General features: G+C 55.1%; 1 protein-coding gene across 2 annotated transcripts in view; it reads right to left on the bottom strand.

The window, feature by feature from the left end:
• The window catches only part of CELSR1 (cadherin EGF LAG seven-pass G-type receptor 1), a 138559-nt gene that overhangs the window by 37460 nt on the left and 88196 nt on the right, over nt 1–12903 (bottom strand). For both annotated transcript variants that reach the window (XM_003783422.3, XM_023509426.1), the window contains exons 6-9: nt 2456–2613; nt 1662–1825; nt 1090–1215; nt 371–537 (exon numbers count right to left, since the gene is read on the bottom strand). In XM_003783422.3, coding sequence (XP_003783470.2) covers nt 371–537; nt 1090–1215; nt 1662–1825; nt 2456–2613 — 615 coding nt within the window. The remainder of the gene's footprint in view (nt 1–370; nt 538–1089; nt 1216–1661; nt 1826–2455; nt 2614–12903) is intronic.

The raw sequence follows: 12903 nt of genomic DNA, 5'->3' as shown, positions 1-12903 counted from the left end.
TCACCGCCCTCAGCAGTGAGGTGCCCACACACCCCTTCAGAAAAAGGCCAAATCCTCAGGTGCAAGGGGGCCAGAACCACCCTCTGAGATGCAGCTTGGCGGACACTCGGCTGCTCATCTCCAGGAGGACAGAATGCTGGAAAGAGCCCCGCGGGACTGTGTAGCTGCCACCGTCACCCCTGCTCTTCTCCAGCCATGATCATGCTACTACTTGGAAAAGCACTCAGGTTTCTCTTTGTCTCACTGGAGACCCTTCCTTAAGGAAGCCCCGGTGCCTGGGACCCACACCTGGGCCCTTGCCTGCCCCCCCAGTGCCCAGGTGGCGGGGGGCTGACTTGCCTGCAGACGGAGCCTGAGGGGGCTGACTTACTTGCAGATGAAGCCTGGAGGACAGGCCGGCTGTGGCCTCCATCAGCACCGCATCCCCCTTCCGGGTCCGGAACATGAGCCCCAGGTACCAGGGCACAGAGATGGTGATGTCCAGGTCGCTCCAGGACACGATGCTCTCGCCACTGAAGCGCTGGGGATGGGGCATGGCTGCGGGCACAGGCCCAGGGACCTCAGGCACCTCCAGACTCAGGAGGGCATCTGAGAATCTTTCTGGGTTTCAGGGGAGGGGGTGGGCCTGGGGACGGGGTCCTGGGCCTTTTATACATTAACGTGAGGGCTAATCTAAAACTCCCAAATTCTCTGGGTCCAGCAGGGCTGGGCCCTGCAGAGGCCCACTCTGGTGCATGCACCTCCTTCCAGGGAAGTGTGGTGAAATGCTGCGGGCACCCAGACTCAGCCAGGCACAGCCAGGGTGCTTTCAGGCTGGATGGAAAGTGGGGGAGCAGCTCGATGGCCCCGGACTCAGCTAGCAGGGATGTCTGGGTGAACCCTATCGACCCAGCCCACCTGTCCTGGGGAGACCAGGATAGGAGCAGGGGTCTTCACAGGGCAGCGTCTTGAAGAGGAAAGAGGGTCAGCAGCACACACAGCACATAGCCAGAGACTGTTGACCCCAGAGGTGAAGCCCCTCATAAGTCACAAGTGGTCCCAGATACACAACAGCCAAGAGCCAAGCCTCCAAGGCCACCAGGCGCTCACCTTGCTCACAGTTCTTCCCGCCAAACTGCAGTGGACACTCACACAGGTACATGTTCCACCTGCTGACACAGGTACCCCCGTTCTGACACCAGGTCCCATCACAGAAGTTCCTCTGAGCAGCACAGCCTAGAAACACACAGTGTGGGCAGAGCCCCAAGTGGACGAGCTGTCCTGGCCTCCCATGCCGCCATTGCGGCCTCCCATACCGCTGTCCCACCTGCCCACCCGAGAGCTCTGGCAGTAGTAAGAACACAGGGCCCAGGCAGGCACTGAGCACGGGGTCCACAGCAGGACACTCTAGGCCTCCAGGACACCATAGCTGTGGGCCTGGGCGTCTGGTGACACATGCAAGACCCTGGGATTATCTGCGCCCCAGGCCAGCAGTGTCACGGCCACCTCAAGTAGCAGCCCTGGTGGCTCAAGAGCAGCGGCTCTGGGAGCCCAGACTCTGGCTCCACTCCTGGGTGGGGCCCACAGTGGGCACATCCGTTTCTAGGAGAATAGCTCCTTGGGGATAGGTGAGTGACACTCCACCACGTGTCTGCTGTGCCCACACCAACAGCCGTCCGTACCTGCCCTGGTGCCATTGTTGGCGATGAATCCAGCCATGTCCACGTGTTTGCCGTCCACCGACAGGTTCCGCATGCAGCCCACGAATTGCCGGTTGTGCACCGGGAAGTCCTCCGGCAGGTTGGGGACACCCCCCAGGAGCAGAGGCCCTGTGAGATCCAGGGACCTGGGGGAGTAAAGCCATCCTCTGGGACTCTGACATCCTGGTGGCAGCCATGGGCTCTGCGGTTATGTCAGTGAAGCCTCTGCTGCTAAGAACACTTGGATGACAGAGCAGCAGGAGTCGGGGGAGGGGGGGCAGAAGCCAGAGTGAAAGGCGCCCCTGCTCCTGGTGCTGCTGCCGGCTTCACAGGCCTCTCTGTGCCTCGGTTCCCCCACAGTCACCTTATGTCCTGACACGCTGGAGGTTTGGGTTGACTGGTGTCACTCACTGAGCCCTGCCCACCCCTGGCCAAACCACCCCTAACAGGATGTGCAGCGCCATGCTGTCCTCTGGCCTGTAAGGTCCTCCTGGGGAAGCAGTGGGTCTGCTAGCCAGCTGGCACAACCCTCAGGGTGGCCTGCACACTCTTTGACAAATAAAAGGGGTTTTATTCTGGAAGGTTCTAATGTGTCGGAAGAAGGTACCCCAACCACGGGGAGGGAGTCTGACTCCAGCCTGGATTAGGGTCTCCAGGACACTAGAGTGTGTATCCTAGAGTGTGTGTGTTGGGGGCCTGGTGCTGGAAGGCCGCATGGTAAGATGACCCCACATGTGGGGGCACAGGTGCCCAGCGCCTCCCCTCAGGGTGCTCACTTCTTGGAGCCGCTCTGAGTGCCCTGGGCAGCACAGCTGTAGTTCCCCACATAGCTTCCAAAGCGCACGGCCATGGCTGTGTCACAGTCGTCCACTGTCACCACGGCCACCTTCTCCCCAGATGGCCCATGGGGCAGGCCCAGGCGGCCGATGTTGGGCTGTGGGAAGAGAAAGCACAAGCGGTGTCAGCGTTTCCCCCACTGCCCGCCCTCGGCTGGGACACCTGCCCCGCACACCAGAGGCCAGTTTGTGGACAAGGGGCCAAGAGCCCAAGGCCTTGTCTCAGCTGAGTTCCCTAGCAGTCGTGCTGGGCTGCATGGCGCCCCCACAAATTCACGTCCTTCCCGGAACCTGGCAATGTGACCTTATTTGGAAAAGGGGCCTTGCAGAGGTAATTAGTTAAAATGAAGTCGTATTGGACAAGGTGGGCCCTGACCCAAGATGACTGGCGTCCTTAGGAAGACAGGTGCAGCGGCATGGAGACTAAGGCCACGCGACAGTGGAGGCACATAGCACTCCCCACTCCCCTCCTGCGGTGTGGCCCAGTTCCTAACAGGCCACTGACCAGCACTGGTCTATGGCCTGGGGTTGGGAAACACAGGTTTAAGCCACTCAGTTTGTGAGACTTTGTTAACCTGTCAACACCTGGGAGAAAATGTGTTCCTGGGGAAGGGGGAGTGCCTGTGCCACGTGCCCACTAAGGCCTGGCAGCCACGGTGTCCAGAAGGACCCCTCCTTCCCTGTTCCTGTGGCTGCTCCTGCCTAGGCTCCTGCCTACCCCACCACGTGTCTCTAGCCTGTGGACACCAGCCTGGGATGGCCCACACCTTCCCCCATAAAGCGTGATGGTCCCTGTCCAGGCCAGAAGCCTGTCCCAAGGCTGGTTACCGAGTTCCCTCTGGAATCAGTGGCCTTGAGTGAAGCCCTCCCTTCCCCAGCAGGTGGTGGTTTGCTGTCCAGGGATGGGCCCACTTGTTGGGGGCACCGTCAGGGGTCTCCGCTCCTGGCTGGCGCCTCCCAGGACGCTGAGCACATCTGTCCATCTATCCCTGGGACGTCCTTCCCACGGGAGCATTGGCATGACTCTATGTCATTCACGCCAATCACATACCTGGGGGGGGGGGTCTCAAAGTTCCAGAAACACAGTGTGAGAGAAGACTGGCTCCCGCGGGGCCTGGAACTGAATTTCCCTCTGCACGACCTGAGTAGTGAGATCTGCCTCTCTGCTGGTCTGAACCAGGAGAACTCAAAGGATGGCCTCACTGGGCACATGACACACACGGTCCCTCCCTCCTGCCTCCAAGGGCACCTTTTCTCCCAGCCCCAGTAGCATCACAAAGAATGGGCTCAAGGCCCCACTTGAGAGTTTTGGAGTCAATCTTAGTTTAACATGATACAATCTTATGCTTCTTTATAATAATGTGGAAATTGGTTCCTATAAAAACAAGATTAAATTACCCTCGATGCTGTTTAATAGGGAAGCAGGACACGACACAGATCCTTCAAAAAGTAATCCTCAGTGTTCAACAGAAACAAAGTACTCATCTGATCAAACAAGGCAGGACGTGGACCTTCTAATACCAAGAACTCACCAGACGGCCAAGTTGTGTAACCTCAGGGGACCCTGCATGCCCACATTACATCCTTCTGAGTTGTGCAGTGCACAGACTGCACAGCTGTACGTAGCCACTGCAGCTAAGCCTTCCACTCCGCCTCGTCCAAGCAGTAATAGGACCTATCACTGTACCTCAGTTTCTTTGTGTACAAGACAAAGATTTAGTAGTAGAGTGCCCACCCTCTGCACTACAGGGACTTTTAGGGTGATGCCGACATAGGTGCACGAACGTCCTTCAAATGCTTCTCAGGTAAAATCCAAGGGAGGCTCTACCATGCCACCTGGTCTCCATCAAGCCATTTGCCCGAGGATTTTGCTTTTGGTTGAGCCGCAGGTAGGACAGTATGTACAGAATGAGTGGCTTCCTCGATCCGCGACAGCAGCCGCTTCCGGAAACATGTGGAAGTGCCTATTAAGAGATGCTCAGTGCTGGTGCAACCCTGGGAGAGGGGAGCCTCCCTGAGCTGTGCGAGCCCCATATTATCTCTGCAGCTTGTAATTTACATTTTTGGAGATGGGTGTGAGGCTTTGGAGGAAGGCTGTAAACAGCATTTACACTCGGGAAGCTCTAGTGAGACTGGGCTACTGTTTACACCACTGCAGCTGTGAACCACGTTCAGAATCAATGCTCAGAGCCGCCAGGTTTGAGGAGGAAAACTGGAGGCGGAAAACAAAGAAACCTAATTTAATCCACGGTTGTTTCCAGAGCCTCACTTACTAACGGCGTCCGTGCCTCCAAGGAGCACATGGGACATTCAGGGTGGCTCTGAGACGTCGCCCAGTGCACACGGCTCGGTTCCCACTGGGCATTCAGACAAAACCAATGGCTCTTTTAGCCAAAGAGCCAAACACCCTGGGATAGAGAGCTGAGCACGCATCGTATGAAATGTCCAGAAGAGGCCGATCCAGGGCAGAGCATAACAGCGGTGGCCGGGGGCCAGGGAGGGGACAGGGGGTGACTGCGAGTGGGTGTGGGTTTCCTGTTGAGGCCACGACACATTTTAGATCCAGGTACAGTGAGTGGTCACGACACTGTGAATACACTGATGCCACTCTAAGTGCCACTCTAAAACTTGACTTCATGTTGTGTGAATCTCATCTCAATGAGAACAAAAACCTTCCTGAGAGGGTGTCCCCCATTCACCGGCCTCCTTGCCCTCAGTACCTGGGTAACCTTCAGGAAGATCCTTCCTCATTTTTACCTATAAAACATTTTATCTAAAATGTAGACAAAATACATTATTTAGCCTCCCTGCCAAGGCAGCGTGAATGATCCAATGCAGTAACAGGCGAGAGTTCCCCACAAGGGGTCAAGAGGTGTAGGATAAATGACACCGGCAGCCTGTGGGGAGAGGCCCTGACCCTACGAGGCCAGCAGGCACGTTTAATTTAAACCAGGTCATCTGCTTTTGTCAAAAGGAGACACAGCCAGGCTCAGCTGGAAGGCAGGCACGGAGGATGGGAAGGCAGCAGACGAGAGACCGGGCAGCTGCAGCAGCTGTCACCCTAGTAAGTTTTCCCCTTTGTACAGACAGGGTCTTGCTATGTTGCCTAGGCCAGTCCCGAATGCCTGGTCTCAAGTGGTCCTCCCACTTTGGCTTTCCAAATGCCGGGATTACACTGTAAGCCATCACACCACCTTGACTTTTAAAGAGAAAGCAATTCAGGGCCCCATGTGGAGACTCAGAGCCGGCCAGAGGAAGTGCTCTGGGGCTTGGCTGGTCTGCGACTGATGACAAACGGTATAGGGGAGATGAAGAGGAAGACACCGTAAGCTGTTCCCTAAGATTTTTAATATAGATTTTTTATTTTTGAAGATAGAGTCTCACTCTGTCACCCAGGCTAGAGTAGAGTGGTGCCATTATAGCTCACAGCAACCTCCAACTCCTGGGCTCAAGTGATCCTCCTGCCTCAGCCTCCTGAGTAGCTGGGACTATTGGAGCTGCCACCATGCTGGGGTCATTTTTCTATTTTCAGTAGAGACAGGGTCTCCCTCTTGCTCAAGCTGGTCTTGAACTCCTCCCGGCCTCAAGGGATCCTCCCACTTCACAGGCATAAGCCATCACGCCTGGCCTTTAATAGATTTTTAAAGTTGCCACAGACACACACAAAAGAACAGGACAGTGTGGGAATGAAGGGGACAAGGCAGCAGTACCCGAGCTTTCCCCAGGTCTCACGTGAGAAGGGTGCCGGGCACAGCATGCGGGGGCCCAGTGCAGCCGGGGCATCCGCGTCCCTGGCATCTGTCCCTGGCTCTTGGCTGTGCCTTGTGAGGCAACTGGCCAGGCCCAAAGGACCCCCCTGACCCCTGCAGGAAAGGCACTGAGCGCCAGGCCCCCATACTCGGGCCAGGCAAACCACGCAGGACACACACGGGCGGGTGGCAGCCAGCAGGCGCCGGTCCCCCACTCCCTGTGTGCAGCTCTGGCCGGCACAGGCAGCTGGGGCAGGTGGGAATAGGCAGCGAGGACAGACTACCACACTCACGCCTGCTGCCACCTGAGAAGAATCCCACAGCGCCACCAAGCACAGGGGCCGGGCTGAGGGGGCTGCACTTCACTAAGTCGAGCAGATCCAGTTCCCCATCCAGGAGTGGTCACTGGGGCCCGGCCCCTTTTCATTCTCCCCAAAGGTATTTTCTTTCCCGTGTGTCGCCCCCCCCCCACTTAGCTGCCCTGAACGGCGCGGGGGTATCTTTGTGTGTGCACAAAAGCGCTGGGTCCGCAGGACGTGCTCACGTTTCTCCAGCCTTTCAACCTGCTCCAGGCGGTCCCATGGTGGCAGGCTGGAGCGGGTACGATTTCAGTGCAAGGGAAGGTGGTGTGGGGGTGTCCGCAAAACCAGACATGGGGAGGGCACCCCTCAGGAAACGAAGGGATTCACGCTCTGTGTCACAAGTGATTAACCGGTGTTCATATCAAAGAATTCACAGGTGGCTGGACCTTAGGAATGTGTGTACAGGTCAAAGTGCAGGATCGGCCATTACTGTGCTATCATGTCTCAGACACAGCGAGGCTCAAACCTCACAGGCCGACAACTGCCCCAGGAAATTCGGGCAAGACCCCCTGCCAGCTCTGGCAGAGGTGGGCAGCCAGGGCAGTTCTTGAAGCTACCTGGGAAAGCCACAGGCAGGGCTACACGGAAAATACCCAGATGCACATAAACTCTGAGAATACAAGCCAGGCTCCAACGGGACTGCAAAACTCAGACATCGGACCAAGGTGCTGCCTCTCTGGGGGCCCAAGGGGGCCTGGGCAGCGCCCCACACTCCTAGGCAGGTAACAGGACCACGCTCCACACAGGAGCTTTGGATACCGTGATGGTGAGTTACTGACGAGTCTGCACCCTCGCCAGGTATGGAGGGTTCACCCCAATACCACGCAAGACAGGGACAGAGAAGGACGGGACGGTGGAGAGACAGTTAAGGAACATGCAGAGGTGTCCTGAAACTGTGACAAACCTCAGGCCCAGCCAGCCAAGCCACCACCTCCAAGTGTTCCTGAGACACTTCACTGCCTGGCCGGTCCTGTCTCCTCGTTCAGACCCACACAGAGCACAGAGCAGCACACAGGTCCCAGCTCTGCTCCCCAGGGAATCCCCAAGGCCGGGGAGCAGAGGGGTCGGCCCATCGGGCATGATGAAGAGATCCCAGCTGTGTCGGCTTCACCTGTGCCTGACTTCTGCCAGACTCGGCAGAGGTTTGAGGAATTGCGGAGCTGGGCCAGCTTGGCCAGCTTCCCAAGGCGGCCAAAACCGGACAGTGTTGGAACTCAACACAGGATGCAGCAGAAAAATGATCAGCTCAGTGAGAACCAAGCTGCTCAGTGCAGGGAGCGCCCCAGGGCCCTCAGGCCCCTCAGCCAGGTCACTTGGCCTTTTTCAATCAACTAGATCAGCAGCAGCCCAGAGTTCACAAAAATTAAGTTATAAAATATTTACTTCCCTTGAGATTTATATTAATCACCAAAAAACAACAACAAAAAACCCCCAGACCATTCTTGAGGTTTTCGTTTAAGACATTAGAAACCCAAATCCTGGGAAGGGCAGGGCAAGGGGGCCCCCTTAGGGCCATGCACCCTAAACTGTGGAACCAAAACTCGACTGAGCCACTCTGGGCTACCAGGTGAGTAGGCGGCTCCTCATCATCCCAAGTAGTGGAATAACCCCAAGTTCCTCTGTGACCTGGGGCAGGGGACACAGTGCTCGGAGCCTAGGCAGACTCTTCTGGAGAGGGGGTAAGCACACAGCTGTCACCTCTAGGGCTGCTCAGGAGCCAAGTGGAAGGATGGGTCCGGGACCTTGCCGGGATCTATTATCCTCATTACCAACTCGGGTCCGGCTGTGACACTGGAGGTCTGCAGGGCTCACGGGACAGTAGTGTTGGCAGTGTCCCTGAGCCTCACTCCCCGAGGCCCGGGGTTCACACCCCAACTCCACTCAGGAAAGTCACGTGATCTTCCTGCTCACTGGGCCTGGTCTATAAAGTGGGGAGTAACACTAGCGCCTTCCTCTCGGGGTGAGGCGAGTTCTCTGCGCGGAGTGCCAGCCCCATGCCCACCGTCTGCTGTGCCACTGTTGTTACTGCTCAAGAAGATGAGAGGAAAAGCAACAGAATGTGCGACGGGTGTCCTCCCTGAATTCTGCCTTCTTAGTAGTTCCCATATTAAGATAATAACATTTCTTTTTACATCTTTAGACACGTGGAGCAGTTAAGTGGTTCATCCCTCCAGGGACTCCATAGGCCACCTGCGGCTCCCGGGCTTTGTCCTCTGCATGCTTCCTCCAGCTATGCTCACCCAGAAAACAAGGGGCTGTGCTAACAGACAGTATCGTGGGAGCCTTTTCAGAAAAGAAAAGATTTTCAACAAGGGTCAGAACCAACCAGTCACTAGAGTTTCTATTTTAAAAAAAACAAACCCACATCAGAGCTGGGCGGGGTGGTTCACACTTGTAAATCCAGTGCTTTGGGAGGCCATGGTAGGAGGATCGCTTGAGGCTGCGAGTTTGACACAAGCCTGGGCCACAAAGTAAGACCCCATCTCTAAAAAAAAAAAAACTGGGTGGCGTGTGGCTCAAAGGAGTAGGGGGCCAGCCTCACATACCGGAGGTCATGGGTTCAAACCTGGCACCAGCCAAAAAAAAAAAAAGAAAAATTTAAAAACTTATTCAGCTGTGAGGGCAGGCACCTGTAGACCCAGCTACTTGGGAGGCTGAGCCAGGAGGATTACTTGAGCCCAGGAGTGAGAGGCTGAGGAGAGCTATGATCGCACTAGTGCACTCTAGCCTGAGTTGACAGATTGAGACCCTGTCTTAAAAAAAAAAAAATCGGGACCACACCTACAGTGCACCTTACAAGGGGACATGTAAAAGGTGTAGAATATAAACGTCTTAACACAATAACTAAGAAAATGCCGTGAAGGTTGTGTTGACCAGTTTGATGAAAGCACATTGCACCCCATGACTGCATTAACGTACACAGCTATGATTTAAAAAAAAAATCACACCAAAGCCTTCTATGTATCAGGCAGGGGGCCTAACAGAAATCTCACTGACAATTCTGGCCCAAGACAAAAGTGAAGAGCTCTGGGCTTTCCTGAGGCATGTGCGATACCCTCAGAAATGCAAACATCATGGCCAGAGGCAGGTGTTCCCGTAGCAGGGCCTGCCCTTGGTGCTGGATAGAGTAAGCCCTCCTAAAGGCTGTGTGAGCTCCACAGCCAGGAACTTCATTCTGGAAATGGTCCAACAGGGCACAGTGCCAGCTCCCACTGAGTTGGACCCCTGACCAGACAAAAGCCCCTGGGGCTGGGGGGGCCCAGTGCTGCCCCTGCAGGCCGGCCTTCAGGATCAGTTCCCCCTGCAGCCTGGTGGGCCCCTCCCCTTGGTGTTCTGGGAATTTAGACAGATTTGCTCAGAGAGGGATTTCATCTCCAGTGACAAGTGAAGGACTCACAGTTAGGGTGTGGGGTCCTTACCTGACACACAGCCCCTTCCTGGAAAGTGGTGGCAGCATGCTCCTTCTCCAGAGGGTCTTGTGGACAAAAAGTAGCTTAGCACGAACTGTGCCCCTTAGCATTGAGGAGCTCACATCCCCCCCCAGAGGTGGGACATGCAAATCTAACTGTCACTCCCTACTGGAGAACTCACGTTCACTTGTGCACATGCTGGCTTGTGCACACTCCCCTGTGCATACACTCACGCTCACATGTGCACACACTCGGAAGGCTGCTGGAAACACTCCTGACCACGTGACCAGCCTGGACTAGCCGGCTGCAAGATGGGAGGCCACAGCTGAAAAGCCTGGGGAACGAGGGTGAGGCCATTCCCACCAGCCATGGCTGATCCACACAGACAAGAACCACCAGGTGAGCCACAGCATTGTGAGGAATTTAAATATCTGAAGTTTTGGCTGGGCGAGGTGGCTCATCCTCTAATCCTAACACTCTGGGAGGCCAAGGAGGGTGGATCCCTTGATCTCAGGAGTTTGAGAGCAGCCTGAGCAAGAGCATGAAAGACCCCGTCTCTACTAAAAGTAGAAAAATCAGCCGGTGTGTGTCAGATGCCTATAGCCCCAGCTACTCAGGACACTGAGGCAAGAGGATTGCTTGTGCCTAGGAGTTTAAGGTTGCTGTGAGCGAGGCTGACACCAGAGCTCTCTAGCCTGGGCAACAGAATGACACTCTGTCTCAACCCTATCCTCCCCCCCCAAAATAGGGGAAAATAAAAGAAATATCTGATGTTTTGGGGTCATTTATGACCTCAAAAAAGTTGTCTAACCTGGTAACAGGTTTGTGTTTTTAGAAGGCATAAGGTAGGGTTGTCTTTCAGAAAAACATACATATACCACAGTTATAGATTTAAAAATCTTTAAATGTTCCTCTAATTCAACTTATTTTGAGGCAATTTCAGATGAACATGCAAGTGTAAAAATAATATAGAGAAATGCCACGTGCCTTTATCAAGCTTTGAGGTGTTTTTTTGAAGTACAGTCTCATTTTGTTGCCCTGGGTAGAGTGCCGTGGCGTCACACCTCACTGCAACCTCAAACTTTTGGGTTCAAGTGATCCTCCTGCCTTGGCCTTCCGAGTAGCTGGGACTATAAGTGCCCGCCATCGTGCCCACCTAGTTTTTCTGTTTTTAGTAGAGATGGGGTCTCACTCTTGCTCAGGCTGGTCTTGAACTCCTGAGCTCAGGAAATCCACTTGCCTCAGCCTCTCAGAGTGCTGGGATTACAGGCCTGAGCCACCACGCCTGGCTGTCTTTATCCAGTTTCCACCAGTGGCAAACACCCTGCACAGACAGTGTCGCGCTGAGCCCAGACGTAGACAGAGAACCCCCCACCCACCACAAGGAGCACAGCCACTGCCACTTCCTCCTGCACTCCCACCCTGACAGCCACTACTCTGGTCTCTGCTTTTCATCATTTTGTCGTGTTAAGAGAGTGACACACACGAAATCACACAGTACAGTACCACCTCTGGAGACTTAGCTGAGCTCTCTGCATAGACAGTGCATCCCTGTGACTGCTGATGGTGGCCACGGTCTAGGACAAGCACTGGTGCACTCAAACATCCACCCCTGACAGCCGTCTGGGCTGTTTCCAATTTGGGGACCTTATGAAGAAAGCTGCTGTACCGCTCAGGTGCAGGCTTCTGTGCACTCTTGAGGGACAGGGCCTGTGGGTCTCCTCTTTTGGGCTGCCTTGTCTGGTTTGAGTATCAGGGTAATACTTCACAAAATGAATTGGGAAGTTTTCTCTTCTATTTTCTGGAAGAAACTGGTGTGACACTTTAAACATTTGATAGAATTCTGTTTTATTTCTAATGTTGGTAATTTTTATCTTCTCTCTCTTTTTTCTTTAATTTTCTTGAGGCAGAGTCTCACTGCTCTGTCACCTGGGCTAGACTGGAGTACAGTGGCATCGTGGTAGCTCACAGCAACCTCAAACTCCTGAGCTCGAGTGATCCTCCTGCCCCAGCCTCCCGAGTGGCTGGGCCTACAGGTGAGGTGGGGGTGGGGAGGAGGGCTCTGCTGCTTCCTCGGCAGGCACGGGCACATGTCTACCTCTGACACGCCTTCCTGGACAAGCTCAAAAGGGCTCATCTACAATGTCATCACCCAAGAATAAAAACAGACCAAACTCCTCCTGCTCCCCGGATGGGGAAGAGTTCACTGCCCTCTGCCCTCTGACTGGCTTCCCAAAAGGAGGTTAGAGGGATGGAAGGGAACACCATCACCAGCACTCGTGGCCCTCTCAAATGGCTTCTAGCCATGACCTGCTCTACATGGGCTACAGGCAGCCCTTTCCCCTGTCCCCCCAGGACTCCAGGCTGCCTGGCACCACCCACTGGCAGGGCTGTGGCCCTGGGTCCAGGGTTGTCCCTCTCAGATGCCCACACCCACCCAGCCTCTGTAAACAAGCCCCTGGGTGCATCCTGTGACAAGCCCATCTGTTTCCTGCAAGGACCCGACTGATTAACCATCAGGGAGGGTCCCCAAAGATTCCCGCTCAGGACACATGTGGACTCCATGCAGGAGGCCAGGTGGCACCTGACAACAGACAGACCTGACACGGGGGCAGACCACGCCTCAGGGACACAGGCGTTCCAGACTCCAAGGGTGGGGTGGAGCAATTTTGCACCCCCAACTCCTAGTCTCCCTAGACTGGGATATGCTGATTTTTTTTTTTTTTTTTTTTTTTTTTTGGAGACAGAGCCTTAAGCTGTCCCCCTGGGTAGAGTGCCTGGCTTCACAGCTCACAGCAACCTCCAACTCCTGGGCTCAAGCGAGTCTCCTGCCTCAGCCTCCCAAGTAGCTGGGACCACAGGCGCCC

This window comes from Otolemur garnettii, unplaced genomic scaffold (assembly GCF_000181295.1).
Source record: "Otolemur garnettii isolate 467f Iridium unplaced genomic scaffold, OtoGar3 scaffold00007, whole genome shotgun sequence".
Lineage (NCBI taxonomy): Eukaryota > Metazoa > Chordata > Mammalia > Primates > Galagidae > Otolemur > Otolemur garnettii.
The sequence above is the reverse complement of the archived record's forward strand: the minus strand, read 5'-3'. Positions and strand labels throughout refer to the sequence as shown.